Source organism: Mastigoproctus giganteus, chromosome 9 (genome assembly GCF_048544385.1).
Source record: "Mastigoproctus giganteus isolate SK-2022 chromosome 9, ASM4854438v1, whole genome shotgun sequence".
NCBI classification, from domain to species: Eukaryota; Metazoa; Arthropoda; class Arachnida; order Uropygi; family Thelyphonidae; genus Mastigoproctus; species Mastigoproctus giganteus.
Window position 1 is genome coordinate 114,039,911 of NC_143583.1, and position 25,493 is coordinate 114,065,403.

At 36.8% G+C, this 25,493-nt stretch overlaps 1 protein-coding gene across 1 annotated transcript in view; it reads left to right on the forward strand.

Annotated features, from left to right (window-relative positions):
- The window catches only part of LOC150080655 (uncharacterized), a 175,048-nt gene that overhangs the window by 91,225 nt on the left and 58,330 nt on the right, over window positions 1-25,493 (forward strand). The window contains exon 6 of the mRNA XM_090380774.1: window positions 15,457-15,568. Coding sequence (XP_090236900.1) covers window positions 15,457-15,568 — 112 coding nt within the window. The remainder of the gene's footprint in view (window positions 1-15,456; window positions 15,569-25,493) is intronic.

A 25,493-nucleotide genomic window follows, 5' to 3' on the forward strand; every position in this document is an offset into this window, starting at 1 on the left:
CACTGAGCGCTGTTTTGACTGGGAAAGATAATTTTAGCCCCGCCCATGTTTTTTATGGCGGAAAATATTCACGGTGCTTTAAAATTCACATTTTTTTTTTAGGTTTCATTTTATATTAAATCGGCGATCGCGAATACGCGAAACCGTGAATACAGATACCGCGAATAGCGGGGGTTTACTGTACTTTGCTGTTGTTTTGTTGACATTCATTCAGAACATCATTCTGTGTCAAAAACTGTCAATGTGGTTGCCTTCAAGGATCAGTTTTAGTCCCTTTGATTTAGAGCCTTGTTTTTGGTGATTGGATGTTCAGGACTATCAAACTCAACAATGTTCAAGAGTTAGCATATGCTGATGATGTCACCACCTTTGTCAGTGGTAATTCACAAGCTGAACATGAACTACAAGTGAAACCATGATAAGCAACCTTGTTTCTTGGTCTACTGAAAGAAAAGATCAAAATATCTCCCTCAAAGACAAAACTAATGCTCTTTGAGGGCAGACTGAATTATAACAGACCTTTGATTGTTAAACTATCTGCCAAAACCTTTCTAATGGTAATGTCAACCAAATTACTTTGAGTTTCTCATTTATGATCATTTTTCTTTCAATTTTTATATCCAGAATTAGCCTAAAAGTGAAGAAATTTACTTATCTGTATATAGAAATTTACTTTATATCTGCTTTACAGATCTTTAATTTCTCTCATCATCACTTTTGTGGCCACCTTTTAGTTTAGAAGAAATAAACTTCTCATCGTTCAAGCAAAAATATCATCCACACACAGTGTTTTACTTTTGCCCTTCTGCATGACTGTCTAGGCAGCTTCCTGAGAGTGAGCTACTTCACTCAAGAGTATACAACCACCATTTTCTAGTGGCTTTGACTACTCCTTTACTCATACTGCTCTGCCAGAAGTTGACTTTGGATTTTCTTACTCTTCATGCCTGGATTTTGTTAGTCCTCTTGCCTGGGGGACTGATCCTGGGAGATGAAATGGAATGTTTCCTGCTCAACTGAATTTTTGTTCTGCAGCGTGTACTGTTAACAGTACACTCTGCAGAGTGTACTGTTAACATCTGGACTTTGTCTTGATGCCAGCAGTACACTCTACAGAGAGCAGAACTACCTCTAACTGGGATACTACCTCCCTGCTTCTCCAGCAGGCAGTCTTTGCTGCTTATCTTTATTTCTTTAACCTGCTCTCTGGCCCACCATGGGTCATTCCAACCCCTCCCTCCCTCCCTTCACCTAGGTTCTTGCTTGTCACTCATCTAGGAGATATCTTCTCTTTCAATGCACCTTCATTTTTCCTACTGTTAGTCTGTTCAGCTCCTTTCCTCACATGTTTATGCTCTTGTTCAGGCCAGAGTTTAGGCAATTTAATCCCAGGGGCTCGCATCTGGTGAGTATGGGCTTGGCACACCCAGGGTACTGAGCTGAATATCATCATTCTTCTCTTTTTTTTTGGCAATTCTTCTCTCTCTCTCTCTCTCTCTCTCTCTCACACACACACACACACACACACACACACACACACACACACACACACACACACACACACACACACAGGGTAATTTGGTAAATTTTTTTTTGGCTGGTTGCAGCAGAAGCCTCAGACTTCCTTACACCATTGGATGCTGGGAAGCCTCTTTCTTGGTGATTGAGCCTCCCAGTAACTAAGTGACCAGATGAACAGTACAAACACCACCACCACCACCATGACACATGACACACGCAGCTCACGAGAAAGGGTGTAGATCTGCTGGAACAGGTGCAGAGAAGGGCAATCAGATTGGAAACAAGAACAAAAAGGCGCTCTTACCCAGAAAGGTTTCAGTTCTGCAAATTGCGTTGTCTCAAGGATAGGCAGCTGCAGGTAGATATGATTGAAGTGTTTAAAGCCTTGAATGGATTGAGTAAACTGAATGTTAATGGTATTCTTCCATTTGCTGAGAGTACACACATGAGGCAGCATAAATTCAAGTTGAAGGATGGTTGCAGGGTAGACGTGCAGAAGTTTGCCTTCAGCCAGTGGGTGGTTGATTGTTAGAACAGGTTTCCATCTGTTGTGGAAGTGGATGGGTTGAATAAATTCAAGGGAGAACTAGACAAATTCTTGGAGGGTACAAATGGTTGGACTGGTTTTTTTTTTTTTTTTTTTTTTTGGCTGATGCTATTTCCAAAGCCACTTCCAGTGAACCCTCCTCCATATGGGCCTCTGAGTGAGTACCCATGCTTATGAATACCCCATTGCCAGATTTGTATCTAAATGGCATCATTGGATCATTAATTAATGACTTAAAAAAAAGTTGCCTTTTCTGATGAATTGCATTTCCTGCTATACTGAGTGGATGGTAAATGGGGGATACTGCAACTGACTGTGTAGTAGAATTATTTTGATGTCCTGGTTCAACAGAAACAAGCATGTGGCAGCTGTGTTTTGGTATGGGGAATGTTTTCCTGGGAGTCTCTTGAAGCCCTTATACCCCTAGTACAACATACCTAGACATACACTCTGAATGATAACAAGTACCTATCCATTGTGGTTGATTAGGTACCCCCTTCATGGTGACTGTCTTCCCAGATGCTATAGGTGTGTCCCAGCAGTTAATGTGCCCTGCCATATTGCCAGTATTAGCATTAGTAGAGGCACATGATGCAAGAAAGCAAGCTTATACAGCATCAGCCAAAAAAAAAAAAAACTTTCCTGTTTCACTGATTCATTAATTCCAAATGTTTGTCTAGTTCTGCCTTGAATTTATTTAAGCTATCAACTTCCATAACAACAGATGGAAGTTTTTCCATCAATCAACTACCTGCTGGCTAAAGGCAAACTTTTGAACATCTATTCTACAACTGTCTTTACTCAGTTTGAATCTATGCCCCCTCAGGTTTGTAATCTGAGCAAGAGGAAGAATCCCATCAGCATTGAGCCTGCTCAGTCTATTCAAGGCCTTGTACATCTCACTCAGATTGCCTCGCAGGTGCCTCATTTCCAGAAGCTGCAATTTTACAGAACTCAAGCCTTTCTTCATAAGAGCACCCCTTTGTTCCCTTCACCAGTCTTGTTGCCCTTCTCTGTACTCATTCTAGCAACTCTACATCCTTCCTAAAATGAGGCTTCCAGACCTGTATACAGTACTCAAGGTGTAGCCTGACCATTGCCTTATACAAGGGGATAATCACCTCCTTATCCTTGCTTGCAAAATTCCTGTATATCATTGACAACACACCATGACCTAATCTGGCAGCCTGTCTGCACCCTCCTGCTCAGAAAGCAGTGCAGACAGGCATATTGTTCAAGAATGGTTTGCCAAAGATGAAAGTGAACTTTGAGGTGCAGTTTTGGTCACTGAATTTGCTAGATATGAACCCCATCAATCCATAGTTCAAGGATATCTCTTGGTCTACATGGATCGACAGATCCTCCATCTGTTTTTTTTTTTTTTTTTTTGTAGTTGTTGTCACGCATAAGCTTCTGTGGCCATAATGCACCTCCCAAGGTTTTTGCAGTACTTTGATCCAAGCCCGAGGTGGGAATCAAACCCGCGACCTTTGGGTTGCCAGGCAGGCACTTTTCCCACCTAGCTAGTCCGGTCAGCAGATCCTCCATCATGGACTGTTGTAGATCTGTGGGGTGCAATCCTGGTGATATGGTACACCATACCTCTTGCATGGTGTACCATATCACCAGGTGTGTATGGTGTACCACCATACTTGCAATGTTCAGAGGCTTGTAGGATCCACCATACCTCTTGCAATGTTCAGAGGCTTGTAGGATCCATGCATGGTCATAGGTGGCAGTACTGGCAGCCAGAGGAGTACATACCCACTTTTAGATACATGGTCATAATGTTTTTACTGGACAGTGTGTGTGTGTGTGTGTGTGTGTGTGTGTGTGTGTGTGTAATATATTGTGTGTGTGTAAAAGTGAAAAGAAATGAGGGGGATAGAAGGTAAAAAAAAATGTATAAAAGACTTATAACAATTATTTGTATATACGAGGTGTGGTAATAAAGTTCCTGGACTGGTGCAATAAAAGTTTAACAAAGTTTTAAAAGTGCTCCAGTCAGTGACAATATTGTCAAGTAAATTAGGATTGTTTTTACAAGTCTGGATGCAGTCTTCTTTGCATAATAACATCCTTTATTGCTTTTGCCCATTTGTGAGGCTGTGCAGCACACGTTTTGCACAGATCATCCTTTTCCCTAAACCTTCACTTAGAATTTGTTGAATTATTCATAACCAACTCATCAACCATCATTCCAAGGGTTAAATGACAATCTCTTTCCACAGTTCCCCTAACTTTTGTAACTGCTCTCATTTTGAGATGTTGATGGATGCTCACTTCTTGGGTCGTTGTGAACATCCGTCTGTCTTTGAACTGCTTATACAGAAAATATCACTCTTGATATAAAGGGATAAATGGAAAATATCACACTTATTTCATTTTTAGTGTACCAGAAATATCCAACTATTTCAGCATTGTTCAAAGTTTTTTTTTTTTTTGGCTACAATATCAACTGCAGGCAGTTCCTGCTTTAAGACTTCGCTTTACGAGTTCCAGGGTTTATGAGTTTTTTTTTTTTTCCTTCAAGTATCAACAAAATCGAAAATATGAAGATTAATTACAAAAAATGAATGTTAAACATTCATAAATCCCACATTTCAAACCACGCGCGTAGCTATACAGTATACTCCACTTTACGATATTAATCTGTTCCAAAGACACCATATCGTGAAAATATCGTAATGTGAACCCAATAACACATTGTGTTTTAGTTATTTGTTCCAAGACCTTGGAAGTTGAAATTTTCACTGTGTAACTAAGCTATTTATCTCTCTAAAAGGTCATTTGATAATGTAAACTGTATTAGTTACCAATTTAAATCATTTAAACACACTGTTGTTATCATATGTTCATAAGAATCAATTTTGAATGCCTTTTTGATATTTTTTAAAGCACATTTCTTGGAGGTCACGATCGTAAAACAATAAAAACAGTTTGCACTTTCCAGTTTATTGGGCTTTTCTGTTAGTGCAAGCAATTATAAATGGGTAGTAAACTCAATGTTATTGCATTTGTGAAAATACTGATAGCTGGAATTGTGTGGGTTTTTACGTTATTAGGGTGAAATGTGTTTCTCCTTCACTGCAATCTTCAATCATATAAAAAACATAAATACATTTTCAGAACCTTCTCTTCATTCCTTTTTTTTTTTTTTTTTTTTAAGCTGCGTAAACTTGTTGCTCCTTGCGAATTGTGCTAATTGCAATCTTACTTGCATGTATCTTGTTAGTTAGTTGAAATTTGTGCGTGCTATTAAAAAATGCTTTTGCATGCTATTGTAAAATTTATAAAGAGAAGAGAAGAGATTATCTTGGAAACAAATGCCTCTTTAAGAATTTCCGAAGAAGACGACTCCTTGTGCAATAAACCAATAACGAGTGCCGACCCAATAGTGAGTGATCGAGTGTGCATTCAGTTGATGATGTAGAATAAACATTCTTTAACATTTGTTAAGTCTTAAATAATTTCTTTAAATTATAATTTACTTGATTTTACCTGCTATGTTTTCATTTCTTTGGATAAATCAATCATTGTTTAAACATAAACTAATGAGCTAACTAATTTCATTGTTGAGAATGTAACTCCTGTTTTTAACATTGTCTATGGGAAATAAATTCCCTCTTTACAAGCGTGCACTGGGAATGAATTAACTCGTAAAGTCGGGAACTACCTGTACATATTGGTTATGACTCACCATAAACAGTTAACATTTTATACATTTCTGTTGCAGATTTTCCCAGTTCAAAGCAAAATTTGATATTCAATCATTTATCCATTGCAAAATCATGGCATGAAACATTAATGTTTTTAATGAAACTAGTTGTTATTTGCAGTCTGTCAGCCTACTGGACAATCTCTGTACCACCATCTGTTGGAGGAAGCTGCAAAAATATTAATTTTTCTTTTTAATTACTAACTGAACTTGCTGGATCTAAAAAATAAAAAAAACAACCTTTGCTTCAGACAGTACAAACAGAATATGACTGTAGAAGAGTTTCTATAACATTCTATAAGAGTTTTTTATCATGGTACACCTTCTCCATAAATGTTATGTGCCAGTGTGACATGCATTTTGTTGAATATCTGACCTATTCTATTTATCATTCTCTCTGGCGCCTCCGTAGTCAGGTGGGCAGGAGTGGCAGTGCGTAGCACACGCTTCTTGATTAGATCGAGGTTCGAGCCCATGACCGCCAAATACGGAGGATGCGGAGAGGTCAGGGAATGACCACTGCATATCCTCGGAGCAATATGGCCTTAGTTGCTAATGCTCCTAAAAACCAAATAATAACAACAACATTTATCATTCTGTAACTTGCTCCAGTTGCATTCACTGAATTTTCAGTTTATATGGGAGCTGTGTTACTGAAATGGGCTGTGTAAATTAAAAAGCCCTAGAGAGTGAATTTCCTGTAATAAATAATGGGGGAGGGAGCTGCATGCAAATGCTAAGCTGATGCATAAGATTGAACTCCAAAATGAAACTTAGAAAATATATGTAATTGTTAAATGTGTCAGTTAGTATAAAAAATAATTTTTATATAGTAAGTGTTTTTAATCACATCAATTGTGTAGCGAATGATGTTACCATAACATCATTCACTGTTATGGTAACATCATCACTGGGATGTAGTAATGATATCATGAAGTTTCAAAACCTTAGGCATGATTGTGGGAATTGGATCGCGTGTTGAATGCTCCATATCTGAAAAGGCAGCTTTGTCAGTGGCTTACAACCTGCTGGTTAAGATCTACAGAGAATGATGTCAAAGGATTAAATTACCTCCTGCCGACAGAACTGTAAAGGATTATGCAAGGTAAATGTTTGTGGTGAGCGTAGGGTGCAACACATTGTACAGGCTCAACAGTAGGTCACTGTGTGACAGTTGATATCACAATACAATATGGGGAATACAAGAACAGTACCTCAAATGACGACGTGACACACACACACACACACACACACACACACACACACACACACACACACACACACACACACACACACACACACACACACACACACAGGCATATAGGATCCCACAGCAGACGACCCAGGAAACACCTCTTCTCACTGCCAATCATTGTTGACAGTGAATATTAGTTGGATACTGGAGGACTGTAAACGAGCGTGCTGGTTGGATTAGGCCAAATATCTGGTGCAGTACACAGATGGACTCCGTCTTGTATGGACTTCTGTTGCTTTCACCACAACAGGTGGCACAAGCAACACAAGTCCACGGACCATTTGTGCATGGTACCCACTATCCAGGCAGGTGGCAGGGGTTACTTAATATGGGTCATGTTTTTCTGGCAAGGGCTAGAACCCCTTGTGCTTATGGATCAATGTTTCACTGGTGACATCTACCAGGCAGGCGCCTCTGTAGCCAGGTGAGCAGGAGCAGCGGTGCGTAGCACACGCTTCTTGATTAGACCGGGGTTTGAGCCCATGACCACCAAATACGGAAGATGCGGAAAGGTCAGGGAATGACCACTGCATATCCCCGGAGCAATATGGCCTTAATTGCTAATGCTCCTAAAAACCAAATAATAATAACAATCTACCAGATAGCTACTTAGGGGATTGTGCATCCTGCTATGCTTTATCTTTTCCCAGAATTTTTACATTTTTTCTTCCATTTTCTGGATCTTCCAAGATAGTGATGCACCGTGTTATCCTGCACTGTAAATGAGTGGTTCAAGGAACATAGTGAAGATACGACCCATCTTGATTGGCCTCCAAATTTGCCTGACCTCAATCCAATTGAACACCTATGATGTTTTTGAATGGGAAGCAAGGCGTATGGGCATGCAACCGTCATCTATTCCAACACTGTGGAAAGCCTTGTAAGCAGCATGACTGCAGATTCCTATGGATGTCTTCAGACATCTAGTGGAGTCAATGTCTAAGTGAATAGTGGCTGGGCTATTATTTATGCTGTGTCCCAACGTGGTTTTAGGTAGGTGGTCACAGTTTAGTGATCATTGAATATATATATTGTATTATAATTATTTGTAATTAGTTTGCATGCCACATGTGTTAGATTTGTTCACAATGAATTTTACTGCTATAAAACCACCTTTTATTATTACTGTTTTCTTTAAAACCTGCTTATCACCCCAAGTTTTGTTAATGCTCTTGCCTCCATATGGCATTTTGGTAACCTTTTCTTCACAAGTTATTGTGAAGAAAATAATTTTTTGGGGGAATAATTTTTTTATATAAAATTATTTTTCAAAAAAATAATTTTTTTGAAAAGAGGAAAATATATCATTATCCTCTGTAGTCACTGTTGCTCGTCTGAGTTATCAGATGTTATCCACACAACAAAGACATCGATATCCTCAAAACTGGCAAATTCCAAAAAATAAGTTCCAGAATGTCTCTGGAACCATCTAGAATTAGTTCTAGCTTGCCTATGAATTGAAGTGTGTGTGTAATAGTAATACTAATGGAGTATGTGATGCAAGAAAGCAAGCATATGAGCTTATGTAGCATCAGCTAAAAAAATAAATAAATAAATAAAAAAATTCACACAACCATTCCCTCTAAAAGTTTGTCTAGTTCCTCCTTGAATTTTTTAAAGCTATCAACTTTCATGATGATGGAAGTTTGTTCCACCAATTAACCGCCTGCTGGCTAAAGGCAAATTTCCGCACATCTATTCTACAACTGTCTTTCCTCAATTTGAATTTATGCCCCATTATGTTTGTAATCTGAGCAAGTGGGAGAATCCCATCAGAATTCAGCGTGCTCAACCCATTCAAGGCCTTATACACCTCAATCAAATCACCTTGCAGGTGCCTAGTCTCCAGCCACTGCAATTTGCAGAGCTTAAGCCTCTCTTGGTAAGAGGATCCCTTCATTCCCCTCACCAATCTTGTTGCCCTTCTCTGTACACGCTCAAGCAAACCTACATCCTTCCTAAAATGAGGCTTCCAGACCGGTACGCAGTACTCAAGGCATGGCCTGACCATTGCCTTATACAGAGGGATAATCACCTCCTTTTCCCTGCTAGCAAAATTCCTACATATCATTGACAAAACCCCATGACCTGCCCTGGGAGCCTGTTTGCATTGCTCAGAAAACTTCATATTTGACTGCACAATTACTCCCAGGTCTTTTCATTTTCTACAACCCTGAGTGTAGTACCACACAGTTGGTACGTTCCTCTGGGGTTACTTCAACCCATATGCAGTACAGTCAGTCCTCGTATAACACGTGTTTACACTACACGAATTTGATCATACACGATTTATAAATAGGGGAACGATATCTTATATAACACGAACCGAATTCGCTTATGCACGATTCACCTTAGTGTTTACAAGAAATGGCAGTCGAACGCGGAATCACCCCAACCGAATGCAACACGATAGGAATGAAGAGAAGATTCTGAAAATGTATTTGTGTTTTATATCGGTGAAGTGGAAACACATTTCACCATAATAACGTAAAAACCAACACAATTCCAGCTATCGGTATAATCGCAAATGCAATTAGATCGAGTTTACTACCAGTTTATAACAGATTCCACTAGTAGGAACGCAACTGGAAATTGTTTTATGGTAGTAACCCCTAGAAATGTGCTTTAGTAAAATGTGAGGTGTTAATAGTGTATCTCTGCCTTTATGGTGTTATTTATTCAGTTGCTACACGCGCACAGCTTTGTTTATGTGTATCAAGCGTACCTCCTCGTTTTGTAATTGTGCTTTATTCCCTAAAAATGAGTAAAATACTTAAAAGGTGTGAGAAGGAAGCGTCCTGGTGAAGACACTGCAGATTCAGAGAGAAAAAGAAAAGTAATATCGATAAACAGAGGCGGACTAGGTCAAAAATTCTTACCCAGGAAAATTTGTAATGACCTCATACTAGCATTTATGGCCAGTCCGCCTCTGTCGATAGCGAAAAAATATGAAACTGTGAAACGCTTTGAGCGAAATGAAAGACCATGTGATATTGCACGTGCTACAGACCTAAATGAGGCTACGCCGAGAATTACAAAGAATGCAGAGAAAATAAAAACAACTTTCATAGCAGGAACAACTCAAAGTGTAATTAAAATCCATTAGATTAAGACAAAGAATTGGAAGAGATGCAACGGCTATCATCTGTTTGGATAGAAAATCAAACAAAAAACAAGTTTGCTTACAATAGAAGCAAAAGCATTAGCAATATTTTATTACGTAATAGTCATAATAAAATACGTAAGTATTTTATTATGACTATTACGTAATAAAATACGTAAGTATTTTATTACGATTATTTATTGTTTGGTAATGTTTTGGTTACAAATGTGTGTTCAATCTTTGGTGGTCGGCACCTAACCCTATTTTTCCCATAGGGCCTGTTTATATTGCACGATTTTGCACTGCACGAGGGTTTCTAGGAACACAATTATCGTGCTATATGAGAACTGACTGTACTTTGTATTTGTCAATGTTAAACTTCAATTGCCACTTCTCAGCACATCTGCCCTAATTTTCTAGATCCTGTTGCAGTAGCACACTGCCATTACTGTCATTAACAACCCTGCCAAACTCTGTATCATCCGCAAACTTCGACACTAAGCCTGATATACCTTCATCAATATCATTGATAAATATACAAAACAACAGGTGCCTCCGTAGCCAGGTGGGAAGAAGCAGTAGTGCGTAGCACACACTTCTTGATTAGACCGGGGTTCGAACCTGTCACCACCAAATACGGAGGATGCAGAAAGGTCAAGGGAATGAACACTGCATATTCCCGGAGCAATATGGCCTTAGTTGCTAATGCTTATAAAAACCAAATAACAAACAAACAAACAACAGTGAGCCCAACACTGAATCCTGTCGGGCTCCACTAATAACATTAGTCCACAAAGAGCAGCATCCATTGATTACCACCCTCTATCTTCTCCCACTCAACCACCCTTTTATACCATTGTAGCAACTTACCCTTAATACCATTTTGCTTCAATTTGTACAGTAGTCTTCCATGTGCAACAGTGTCAAAAGCTTTCCTGAAACCCAAATATATGATATTAAAATTATTTTTTTGCATCCAGTTCCTTTTAACCACATCGTAGTATCCAATCAAATTTGTCAGAGAAGACTTTCTTTTAACAAACCCATGCTGTGTCTGAATTATTGCTGCAGTCTTGTCTAGATGATCCTGCAATGCATTTTTAACCAGAGACTCCATTATTTTATCTGGAACAGAAGTTAAACTAACTGGTCTGTAATTACTGGTCTCACCCTTCGAATCCCTCTTTATGAATTGGAGATACATTTGCACATCTCCAGTCTGTGGGGACTTTCCCCGAGTCCAAGGATGCTCTCATAATTATGGCTAAGCTTTGCTTAGTTCCTTTCTGCCTCCTTTAATATAACTAGATAGATCCCATCCATCCCAGGTGCCTTTCTTATGTTTAACTTCAACAATTCTCCTCCACTGTGCTCTTATTGATTACAAAATCATTAAGCACCCTTGATAAATTTCAGGCATTTTCCTTCCTTAATAACTCCTCGTGTGAATGTAGATGCAAAATACTGATTCAGTTTGTTTGCTAACTGAGCAGGATCATGAACAGTCGAACCATTGATATCAAGTACAGTCAGTCCTTGTATAGCATGTATTGCTTTTCTTTTTCTTTATTCTTTCTGTAGTGTCTTCTTCAAGACGCTTCCTCTTCACACCTTTTAAGTATTTTACTAATTTTTAGGGAATAAAGCACAATTACAAAATTAGGAGGCACGCTTGATACACATAAACAAAGCTGAGCGTGTGTAGCAACTGAATAAACAACACCGTAAAGGCACTAACACCTCACTAGCTCACATTTTACTAAAGCACATTTCTGGGGGTTACTACCATAAAACAATAAAAACAATTTCCAGCTGCGTTTCTGCTAGTGGAATCTGTTATAAACTGGTAGTAAACTCGATCTAATTTCATTTGCGATAATACCAATAGCTGGAATTGTGTGTTTTAATGTTATTATGCGAAAAGCGTTTCCCCTTCACTGATATAAAAAACATAAATACATTTTCAGAATCTTCTCTTCATTCCTATTGTGTTGCATTCAGTTGGGGTGATTTCACGTTCGACTGCCATTTCTTGCCATTTCAAACACAAAGGCAAATCGTGCATAAGCGAATTCGGTTTGTGTTATTTACATCGTTCCCCTATTTATAAATGTTGTATGATTGAATTTGTGTAGTGTAAACACGTGTTATACGAGGACTGACTGTAGACCAAACTGATTCATCCCCTTCCTTTTAGAGTTTATATAAGTAAAGAAATCCTTGCTGTTTTTCTTAGCATCCTTTGCCAAAGATTTCTCATAATCTGCCTTCGCTTGCCTAATCTCCTTTGTGACTTGATTACAGACTAGCTTATATCTGCCATAGGCTTCTGTGTCGCCTGATAATTTATATGCATTGCATGCATTTTTCTTCTCTACCACAAGTCTCATTAGTTCATTTGAAAACCATTTAGGCACCTTGAACAGTATATCTTAATAGGTATGAAAAGTCTAGTAGCTTCCACGATTAATTCCTTGAATGCTTTCCACTTAGAATTTGCTGTTGGTAACATCATCAGTTGGTCTCACTGTACAGAATTTAAAACTGTTTGAGACCACTGTAGTCACCTTTACGGAAGCAAAAACCCTTCCCCTGATGGTAATTATATCTTTAAGTTGTTTGTTTGTTATTTGATTTTTAGGAGCATTAGCAACTAGGACCATATTGCTCCTGGAATATGCGGTGGTCATTCCCTGACCTTTCCGCATCCTTCGTATTTGGTGGTGACGGGATCGAACCCCGGTCTAATCAAGAAGCGCGTGTTACGCACCGCTGCTCCTTCCCACCTGGCTACGGAGGTGCCATATCTTTAAGTAAATACCACATCAGTATACTGTGATCATTGCCACCTAGTGGTTCTTTTATCTGCAAATTCTTAATACAGGTAGTTCTTGACTTTACGAGTTAATTCGTTCCTGGCGCGCGCTCGTAAATCGAAAACCCGTAAAGCGGGTATTAAATCCCATAGACAATGTTAAAAATAGGGGTCACTTTCTCAACAATGAAATTAGTCAGCTAATTAGTTTGTTTAAACAGTGATTGATTTATCCAAAGAAATTAAAACCTAGCCTGTAAAATCAAGCAAATTATAATAATAAAACAATTATTTATTACTTACAAATTTTAAAGAATGGTTATTCTTCATCATCGACTAAATGCACACTTGCTGATCACTTATTATTGGCTCGGCACTCATTGGTTTGTTGCACAAGGAGTCGTAGTCTTCAGAAATGCTTCAAGAGGCGTTTGTTTCGAAGATAATCTTCTCTTTTCTTTATAAATTTCAATTGCATGCAGAAGCATTTTTTAACGGAATGCACAAATTGAAACTAACACGATTTGCGCGGAGTAACAAGTTTACGAAGCTTATAAAAAAGAAGAGAAGATTCTGAAAATTTATGTTTTTTATATACGATTGAAGATTTCAGTAAAGGGCAAACACATTTTACCATAATAACTTAAAAACCCACACAATTCCAGCTATCGGTATTTTCACAAATGGAATAACATCGAGTTTACTACCCATTTATAATTGCTTGCAGTAACAGAAAAGCCCAATGAACCGGAGAGTGCAAATTGTTTTTGTTTTATGGTCGTGACCTCCAGAAACGTGCTTTAGAAAAATATCACAGTCGTTCAAAATTGGTTCTTATAACATATGATAACGATGAAAGTGTGGTTCATTTAATGATTTGATTTGGTAACTAATACAATTTGCACTATAAAAATGACCTTTTAGAGAATTATATAGCGAAAATTTGAACTTCCGAAGTTGTGGAACGAATTATCAAAAAACAATTTATTATTGGGCTCATATTACGATATTTTCACGATACAATGGTGTCTCTGGAAAGGATTAATATTGTAAAGCTGAGTACACTATATTGTATAGCTACGCATGTGGTTTGAAATGCGGTATTTATAAATTTTTAGCATTCATTTTTTGAAATTAATGTTCATATTTTCGATTTTGTTGATACTTTGAAAAAAAAAAAAAAAACCTCGTAAAGCAAGAACTGCCTGTACACGAATGGTCACTGCTGATAACCAGATCAAGAGTATTACCCTCTCTGGTTGCCTCTTGAACATGCTGCTGCTGCAGAAAACAGTCATCCAGTAAATCCATAAGTCTTTCTAGTGTGCAAGTGACCAACCACAAGTTTCTGTCAGTATCTGGGAAGTTAAAATCCTCCATTCTGATTTACTACACACTATTTCTCTGTACAATTGTTCATTGTACTCATTTGAGTCATTAGGCCTATAACACACTCCTATTCCTATTTTTGCTTTCCCAGTGCTTATGTCACACCAAATTGATCACCATTGCACTCTCCATCTATGTGAAATGGATGCTTTTCCTTTGATTTTGTTTTTCTTAATTAACGGCTAACCCCTCCTTCCTTCCTATTCTGTCTATCCTTTCTTACACATTGTACTCCCCAAATTCCAATTCTGCATTCCTAATATCTGTGTGACACCACGTCTCTGATATGCCAACAATATGTGCCTTTGATGTCTTGACCAGCACTTCAAATTCATCAAATTTATTTACTGTACTTCTAGCATTGGTGTACATGCAAGTATACATGCACATATTCTTATTCTTAGTTACCAAACACATCCCATGTATTTATTTGTTTAATGATGATTGCCATCAGCCCCTGAAACCCCCATCACCCCTTGCTCCAGGTCACTGCTGATTCTAATAGAAGTAGTGCAAGAATCTCCCTCACCTCTGCCTGTGGCTACTTTTAACCTTTTAATTTGTGAATCCCAGCAAGCTAGCAGTTTTCTGACCCACCTAACGCTGCCTCGATAGCAGCAGCAAACACTCTTGCACCCTTTCTATTTAAGTGTATCCCATCCCTGTAGAAGTAGTCTCTCCTGTGTGCCTTGAGAGCAGAGCATTATCATTGTTGTAATTACCCATGGAACAAATGTAATCACTGTTCTGCACATTCGAATTAACCTGTCTTGACTATGCAAGAAAGCAAATGCTAAATCATTTTCTCATCAAGATTCAGACATCAATTTCTCATAAATATTGAATGATAAAGAAAATCGTTCTTCTTTTTCTTGAAGAGAATCAATATATACCATCTGATATAAACTTAACTTAAAAGCTGATAGAGGTATCAGTATGAATTTGAACACACAAAACTAACAAACACCCTACCCCCTTTTATACAGCACAAATCCCTAGTGATTGTTATTTTGTTTTTTAACTTGTTTTTTGTAACAAATTTTAATAATAACAGTAATCTTTCTGTCATCTTGGAAACCATTTAAAACACTGTTTTATCTATATTCAGATATTTCAGAGTTTAATTCGAAAATGTCTGTTAAAGAGGAAACTAATGGAGATAGTGAAATTGAAATTCTGAGTGAATATTTAAAAGAAATGAAAGTTGTAAAGGCAAACAGGTAAAATGATATTCAAATATACTTTTCAAATGTATTTATTTATTTTATTTTGTTTTATTTTTTTGCTGTCCCTTATTAAAATAATTTGTGTTTAATTTTAATACAAAAATGTGTTTTTATATTAAGCAAAATAGGGTATTAGAACCTATTAGAAAGGTATTAGAACCTACAGTACTTAGTGTCATGGTGCATGGGTTGAAGGTTTGAGAAGATTGAAGAAGATAATTGTTAACATTAGATGTAAATTTTTGTAGATTGTAATTTTCAGGGAATACATGTGAAGGAAGGTGATTGCAGAAAACAGAAGTTGAAGATAAATAAGGAAGAAGAAAAGTTGGCGGTGTGAGTTTGAAGTTGGATAGTAAAGGGTATTGACTTTGTGGTATGGGTTTAGATTGGTTTGGAAGAGAAAGGGGGGGGATTATAGAAACCAATTCAGAAGAACAGTGCCCATGGAAATATCTATAGAAAAGGCATGCAGAAGAAACAGAACATCTATGAGACAGAGCAGACAGACTTTGTAAGAGATGGGTTATTAATTAATCTAACTGCCTCTTTTGAATGGAATCTAGAAGCCTGAGAAGGGTTATGGGGACACTGTACCAGATGTAGGAACAATATTCCATGTTAGCACAGATTTTAGATTTTTACAGAGTGAGTAGCTGTTTTAGAGGAAAAATAACGATGAGAGTGAAAGAGAAAACTCAGTTTTTTAGATGCAGAGGAAGCAATATTTGTGATGTGCTTAAGCCAAGAGAGATTAGAAGTCAGGGTGTGTTTTCTGTCATCTGTACAGATAGCATATCCATCTTGCCTTAATTTTCTTTCCTTTTTTTTGATTTGAATTATACTTTGGCTCTAAATTTCTATTTTAGTTCATTATTATGTAGTCTTCTCCATTCACTAGTGATTTCATCTTGTGTTGGACTGAAGATTGTTCTTAATTGTATATTTGAACGATTGTAATCTGTTCTCTAATTGTTTTGGTTGTGTGGCCAAGTTTCACATCCTTAGGTTACAGTTGGGTAATATTATTGTTCTGTATATCTTTATTTTCAAGTTTCTAGATACTTGTTTCGAGGTTAAGATTTTTTGAACTGCATAAAAGCAAACATTTCCACTCTGAATCCTAGAATTAATTTCTTTTGTGATATTATTACAGTCATTCAGAATGCTTCCCATGTACTTGAAGCTTGACGCTTTCTCAACTGTTTGATTTCCAGTGTTGAGGTCATTAATATTCTTATTTCTACTAAGTTTAAGGTATTTTGTTTTGTTGTTGTTTATATTTAGGCCAATGAAATTAGCTTCTTTTTCCAGCAGTATTAAATTAGAGATGAGGCCCTGTAAATTATCACTGACCAAGCATATGTCATCTGCATATACAAAGGCTTGGTATAGTGCATTCAGGTATATATCTTTCCCTTTCTCTTTCACTCTTCATATCATGCAGAAGAAACAGATTTGCCTTGCTTTGGAATTAAAGAGCCGGGGATGAAAGTGTGTCGCCCTGTTTTAATCCTGTCTTGATTTCAAAGGGGTCTGATATTTCATTTTGTATTTTGACTTTGCTTATCGATTCTGTCATGCATATTTTTGTTATGGTGATTAGTTTCTTAGGGGATTCCAAATTTTACATGGTATTCCAGAGTACATCTCTTCTTATACTATCATACACTTTAACTGAAGTTGATAAAGAACATATGCATGTCCTGGGCATATTTGTAGTTTTTTCCCTTGAGTTGTCTGGCTGTAACAAGTTGATCAGTTTTCGAGTGGTTTTTCTTAAAGCCACATTGATTCCTATTGCTTCCTTTATGTAGTAAGTTAGCCTCTGTAGTATGATGTTTGACAGGATTTTGTATGTGGGTGCCTCTGTAGCCAGGTGGGCAGGAGCAGCAGTGCGTAGCACATGCTTCTTGATTAGACCGGGGTTCGAGCCCGTAAGCCACCAAATACAGAGTATGTGGAAAGGTCAGGGAATGACCACTGCATATCCCTGGAGCAATATGGCCTTAGCTGCTAATGCTCCCAAAAAAAAAAAAAAAAAAAAAACCAAACAACAACAAATAACAATTTTGTATGTAGTGTTTAAAAGAGAAACTCTCTATAGTTATTAGTCTGCTCTAGATCCTTTCTTGTGAATGGGTATGCTTTCTTCCCATTGATCAGGTAATTGTTCCTTTCTTCAGGTTTGTACTATTAGGTTGTAAATAGCTTTATGCCAGTTTTCATCTCCTACCTTGATAAATTCAGTAGGCATATTATTGCCTCCAGGTGCTTTGATTTTTCAGTTTGAGGATACTGGATTTTACTTTTTCTGGTTTGGTTTTCCAGATTTCTGGCTTTGCAATGTAGATTTCCTCTCTCTTTGTCTGTCCTCTAATTCCATATTTACATTCAGAAGTTCACAGAAATATTCCCTCCATCTTTTAAGAATCTCATCTTTGGATGTTAAGTGGTTTTGATTCTTGTCTTGGACAAGAGTGTATGTTAGTTGGTAACTGTCCTTTCACTGGTTAATTCTCTTTTGCAACTGCCTTATATTTTTGTCTTTGTGATTGGTCTTCCCAGAATTGTCTTTTCTTCTTTCTAAGGAGTGCCTTAATTTCTTTATACTGTTTGCTTTGCTTGTGATTGGGATACCTTTGCCATTCTAATCGTTTAGATATTCTTTCCTCCACTTTTTGTGCACATTCCCCATCATACCATTCCTTACCCTTTTTCTTAAGTTCTAATCCCAGAGATTCTTTTACTGATTTTAGGATAGCATCTTTTATGTATTTCAATGTGCTATTAACATAGTTAAATTCATGTTCCTCTGCTTGACCAGCAATTTTATTTTCTAGATTTCTTTGAAAGTTAAGCTTATTTTTTTTTTTTTTTTTAAGTCTGTTTGTGTTGATTTTTAGTGGAGAAGGTCTTTTTGTGTGGCCTGTTGTTGACAATCTTTCTTTTAGCTTTTCAATGACTAAAAAGTGGTCTCAATCAATATCATTACAATAATGATAATAATAATAATTATTGGGTAATTGCTTATTGAAGTTTAAGTTTAGATTTTAAATTAATTTTAATTTTATTTTTACTGTGACTCCCTAGAGTTACTTTTTTACATTAAGAGGTTTAGGATCTTCTTTTTGCTGTGAACTTTTTCAGGATGTTTGCATGGAATAGGTTGTAATAAGTGTCATGGAGGTTAACTCCTTGCTTTTTGTTGATTGCGGAGCTATTGAAACATCTTATGAAGTGGGGGTCTGTGAAGGTTCTTCTGCAGTATGACGAATATGGTGCCAGTACTATGGTGTCAGAGATGTCCCATGTGCCTCTACAGGAAAAGGCATGTACAGATGTTTCAGACTTTTTGATTCTGCCATATTGAGTGTCTGTCTTTCTTATGTTCTTGTGTCCTTTTGCTGAGTCTTCTATATGTTTTTCTGGTGTAGACTGAATTGCATGGGCATTGGATAAGGTAGCTTCTAGGGTTAGATAGTTGATGTTGGATACTGAATAGTTTTTGGTTCAGAGATTGGGTTTCTTCCTAGAATGGGGTTTTGCTGCTTTTGCTATGATGCTGCTGATTCCTGGGATGTATGGAATAGTGAGCTTGGTCTTAGGTTTGTCTTCTTTCTTATGTGGAGGCCTGGAGCTATTTTTTTAAGTTTTGTTGATAATGCTATTGTTAATGCTGGAGGATAATGGTTCTTTAAAGCTATTTATCTTATGGTTGAGATTTCCTGTTCCAGTAATTCTGGTTTGCTGCAAACTTTTAGGGCTCTGTCAAAATAGGTTCTGATGATAGCTATTTTAGTGGAGAAATGAACCCAGGAAATCTATGGATTTCCTGTATGCTGTTATCTGTAGGTTTTGGGGTTTCTTGAGGCGAGGATATAGAGGAATGGGAGTTGTCCAGTTTTTTTCCTCGACTCATATAAGGAGAATTGTAGTCTGCATATTTGACCCGGAACTTATGTTGATTTAGAAAATTTTATTCCAAGTGGCCTGTAAAGGTTTCTACTGTGAGGGATGATAGGGAGTTGCCCATATCGAGACTAGAGATCTGGATGTAGAAGGATCCGTTGTAGGTGAAGTAGGATTGTTCTGTTTTAAGGTTGACAGGACAATCTCCAAGACCATAGATCTGTTGATGCTTATGGGCTTGGTGAGTCCAAGGTACATGTACCTATCTAGATTATCATATACGATGGATTTGGTATCTTGCATTGGGATGGTGATGTACATAGATTGTACATCGAAGGATACAAGGTAGTCTTCCAGTTCTGTGGTTAGTTGTTGGAGTCTTCGGATGGCTTCTGCTGAGTTGTGGAGCGAATAGATGTATTCGGGTAATACGTTTCTGAGGAGCTTGGTTAACCAGATAGAGATTTGTTCCCAGGGTAAAATCTTCTGTAAATAATGAGGAATCCTTGTTTGTGGAGTTTGATAGTTGCAAAGAATGAGGGAGCTTTTGAGTTGTTGGGGATGAGTCTGTCAGACAGGTCTTTGTCGATCTTTTGTTCCAGGAAGTAGGTGACTTTCTTCTTTCACTTTGTTTCAATTGACCCTTAGGGTCCTTGTTGATGGGTTTGTAGTTTTCTTGTTATGATGGGTGTTTGCAAATTTTCTGGTGGTAGTCCTCCAGGTTTAGGATAACTGTGGCATTGCCTTTGTCTGCTTTTGCTATGTAGATAGAGGTATTCTCTTTTAGAGTCGTGATAGCTGCTGCTTCCTGTCTTGTGATGTTGGATCACGTAGATTTTCTTCTGGTATTTTAATTGCTTGAAAGTGTTGATGGCCATGATGTTGATATGGTCTCTGACTTCCTGGATAGGTATTTTCTTGAGTCTGTCATGAAGGAATGCAAAAGTCTAAGGTTTGAATTGAGGTGGGGTGTGTCTAAAATTGAGGCCTATTTCCAAACGGTGTTGTTTGGAAGTTAAAAGGGTTCTGTTGCTTAAATTAATAACAAGATTTGAAAGAGGTATTGATTGTTGGAAAAGTGTTTTGTTGTTTTTGTGTGGGGGTTGGCATTTATATGGGTGGGTTGTTAGTGGTGGTGGATTTTCATAGATGTAAGTTTTTCGTTAAGGGGTGATTCTTTTGGTTTTGTGTAGGTTTAATTTGTTGTTGATGTATTTTGTTTGTTGTTAAGATATTATTAAGTATATATATGTGTGGTTTATAATTGTATATACTCTTATATTTGTTATATATGCTTTTCCTAAGTTATTTTATGATTGCATTAAGGAGCTTCCATTGTGCATTGATTTTGCAACTGATTTTGTTAGGTTGTTAAGCTTACATTGTTTTAGAAAATATCGATGGGTTTTGTAATTGATTTCTTTTCTCAAACCATGCTCTAATTTAAAAAAAATATATTTTATTATAAATGTATAATATGTTTACATGTGTATATATATATTTATGTTTATAAACAATCAGTCATTCCTACCTCCCCAACCAGACCAAGAAACTCCACTCCACTCCAGTATCACTTTAACAAGTAAGCCCTTCCACTTTAACAAGTAAGCCCTTTCACTTTAACAAGTAAGCCCTTTATTGAAGATAATATCCAATGCAGAATTCAGTTAAGTTAAATATTGTAAAAAATAAAAAAAATAAAAAAAATAAAAAAAAAACAGAGAGAGAGAGAGAGAGAGAGAGAGAGAGAGAGAGAGAGAGAGAGAGAGAGAGAGAGAGAGAGATTAGTCAAATGATGATCTGAAGAAAACTCACCTAAAAAAAAAAAAAAAAAAAATGTGGAACCATTTAAAACTAGTAAGGGCTGGTTGAATAGATTTAAAATCCAGGGAGAAGCCAGAAGTGCAGATGGAGCCAAAACTTTCAAAAAATAACTTGTTCAAATTATTGAAGAGGGGTATTATGTGTTATACTTCTCATCAAGTTTTTAACATAGATGAAGCAGGACTTTTGTGGAAATGAATGCTTAAAAGAAGTTTCATATTGAAAGAAGAAAAAAACATGTCAGATTTCAAAGCGGCGAAGGATCGGTTGACTATTGTTGGGTGGTAACGCTGCGGGAGATTTAAAATTAATACCACTTTTAGTTTATTTGGAAGAGGGCCAAAGTTTAACCCAAAATCGACACATTTTTCATGATTAAATTCATCAATTAAATTAAATCAATTTATATCAATTAAATTCATGATTTTAATTGGAATTTTAAGTTTAAAGTAGTTATCACATAATTATATATGTATGTAATGCAGAATATTTTATATGTACAAATATTTGAATATTAAATATTTTGACCGACATTTGTACATCTTTTCTCTACTGTTTATTATCCTATGGCACTGACTGCAACTCACAAATACATATGTTACCTTATGGGAATGCGGTGCTCGCTTAGCGTGGATTCACTTAGCACTCTGTTTTTCTGGAACGAATTATCAGCGTTAAGTGGGGGTCACCTGTATATCATTGACAAAACCCCATGACCTGCTCTGGCAGCCTGTCTACATTGCTCAGAGAACTTCATATCAGACTGCACAATTTACTCCCAGGTTTTTTCATTTTCTACTACCCCAAGTGTATTACCACACAGTTGGTACATTCCTCTGAGGTTACTTCTACCCATATGCAGTACTTTGCATTTGTTAATGATGAAACTACATTTCATATTTCTTCTACTGAACCAACACAACTGTTGAATCTGGGGAAGTGAAAACCCACAAGATAATGGAACATGAGTGCAACAGTCCAAAAATATTAATGTGTGATGTGCCATGACTTTGGATTCTGTGATTGGGCTAATCTTCTTCACAGAAGCTGTCTTTGCAGAGCAGCATACCTCAATGTGCTGCAAAATTATGTAATCCCTTGGATACCACACAGATACCTTTTCCAGCAAGATAGAGAGCCACCACATTACATTAATACAGTGAAAGCCTACCCGAACATTTGACCGACATTTGTGCATCTTTTCACTACCATTTATTATTGATTAGGAAATATCCTATGGCATATTTCCTAATTCCAGAGAGTTGGCTTGGAAAAGCAGGTTCCATCACATGGCCTCTTAGGTCTTCAGATTTGACCCTTTTAGATTTCTGTTTATGGGGGCATATAAAAGACCTTGTGTACCAAACACTGGTGCAGGATGTGGCTGAGCTACTGCAGCAAGTAATTGTTGCTTGTGAATCCATCATGCTACAGATGCTGCAAGATATAGAATACCACCTTGATATGTTCTGTGCCACCAGAGGTGCAAATTTGAAGATCTACTGATATTTTGGAAGTTTGTTTGTCAGTATATATAAAAAAAAAAAAAAAATCATGATTCTGTCACCATTTTGGGTCTTGCAGACTAGATTTACTCCTTCAACACTCTCTCTCTCTGCTAAAAAAAAACAAAACACAGTCTTATCAGAAAAAGCACTAAGAAGCAACACAAGAACAAAAAAATCAGTGTTGTAAGAATACACTGGAGTCTGGGACATATTGGAATCACTAGAAATGAATGTGCTGATTCAAGTTGCTAGAACTGTTAAAACTTTATAAATATAATGCAACTAATAATAATATTCACAAGAGTCCATACTGAAAACAATGCATGTATCTAATTCATTTATCTATTTACAAGAAAAACCTCTGCTTGACTTGAACTGTCCCACTCTGCTTAGTCAAACATAGTGTCCATGACTATATCAGTACAAATGGGAATATCAAGTTGGTGGTTGTTAGTTGCAGGGTGCATTGGCATCTTAAGCCATATTACATCAGTGTATTATGTCTATACAAGCATATGTTAGACTTTGGGGGGTCATATTCTACATTGAGATAATAACTACAACCCTAGTTGATGAAGAGGGCTTTAATAATTCCTCTGGTCTCTGATGGATTCAAACTTAGAACAATGAGTAACAGATGGTGAAACCACTGTACTATCATGGAGGACAAGAATTTCAGACAGCATTTTCTTCTAGCATGCACATGCAAGGATATTGCAGGATATTGTTGTTTTTCTTTTTTTTTGAAACTTAAATTGGGAGCATTATTAGTATTCTTTGATTCATGTTAGTGGCAGTATTATGGGTGAGGAAAAAAGTACTCTACACACTCCTCTATATCTCTAAAGCACAATGTGGTGAAATAGTTATAAAAGATTACATTAGATTTAACAGAATGAGAACATCCAGGCATTCAAAAGCAAACAAAATATAAGTATATATGAATTTAAAATGTTTCTTAATGGATTTTTTATGTAAATGAGGAGGTTTAATTTCAGATTGTAATTTAATTGTGAAATGCAGATATGATATCCAGCATTTGGGATAAAGAAATTTGTGAGATTTATGCAATCTTTGGCACCATATGAGTTTGTTAAAATTATGAAAAATACTTACCATACATACGGTCGGTCCTGGTATAACACGTGTTTACATTACACGAATTCGATCATACACGATTTATAAATAGGGGAACGTTATCTTATATAACACGAACCGAATTCGCTTATACACGATTCGCCTTTGTGTTTACAAGAAATGGCAGTCGAACGCGGAATCACCCCCAACTGAACGCAACACGATAGGAATGAAGAAGATTCTGAAAATGTATTTATGTGTTTTATATCAGTGAAGGGGAAACACATTTCACCATAATAACGTAAAAAACCAACACAATTCCAGTTATCGATATAATAGCAAATGCAATTAGATGGAGTTTACTACCAGTTTATAACAGATTCCACTAGCAGAAATGCAACTGGAAATTGTTTTTATTGTTTTATGGTAGTAACCCACAGAAATGTGCTTTAGTAAAATATGAGGTGTTAATAGTGTATCTCGGCCGTGTTGTTTATTCAGTTGCTACACGCGGGCAGCTTTGTTTATGTGTATCAAGCGTGCTTCCTCGTTTTGTAATTGTGCTTTATTCCCTAAAAATGAGTAAAATACTTAAAAGGTGTGAAAAGGAAGCGTTCTGGCTAAGACACTGCAGATTCAGAGAAAAAAAAAAAAGCAATATCGATAAACAGAGGCGGACTGGATCAAAAATTCTTAACCGGCAAAATGTATAGTGGCCTCATACTACGGTTTATGGCCAAAATCACACCGGCCTCCGGCCCATCGTGGTTTCCCCCGTAAGGCTTCTGTCCGCCTCTGTCGATAGAGAAAAAATATGAAATTGTGAAATGCTTTGAGTGAAATGAAAGACCATGTGATATTGCACGTGCTATAGACCTAAATCAGGCAACGCCGAGAATTACAAAGAATGCAGAGAAAATAAAAACAACTTTCATAGCAGGAACAACTCAGTGTAATTAAAATCCATTAGATTAAGAAACAAGAATTGGAAGAGATGGAACGGCTGTCATCTGTTTGGATAGAAAATCAAACAAAAAGCAAGTTTGCTTAAGATAGAAGCAAAAGCATTAGCAATATTTTTTTACGACTTACGTATTATAATTATGTATTATAAAATACGTAAGTATTTTATTACGACTATTTTATTTAATATAATAAATTTTTTACGAATAAAATACGTATTTTATTCGTAAAAAATACTTTTTTAGTATTAAAAAATACTAAAAATACTTTATTATAATATTTTTATTACGTATTTTAATCATTATAAAATACTTAACGTATTTTATAACGATTAAAATTACCCGATTATTTATTGTTTGGTAATGTTTTGGTTCCAAATGTGTGTTCAATCTTGGGTGGTCGGCACCTAACCCCACTTTTCCCATAGGGCCTGTTGTTTATATTGCACGATTTCGCATTGCACGAGGGTTTCTAGGAACGCAACTATCGTGCTATACGAGGACAGACTGTACTTAAAATACTAGCCAACACTTTGAAGTTTGCAGTTCTTTTATATTATGACTGTATTCTGTAACAGTTTTCAGTTTTCTGTACATTTCACACAATTTTTTTGCTTTCAAATTTTTATTCCTGGC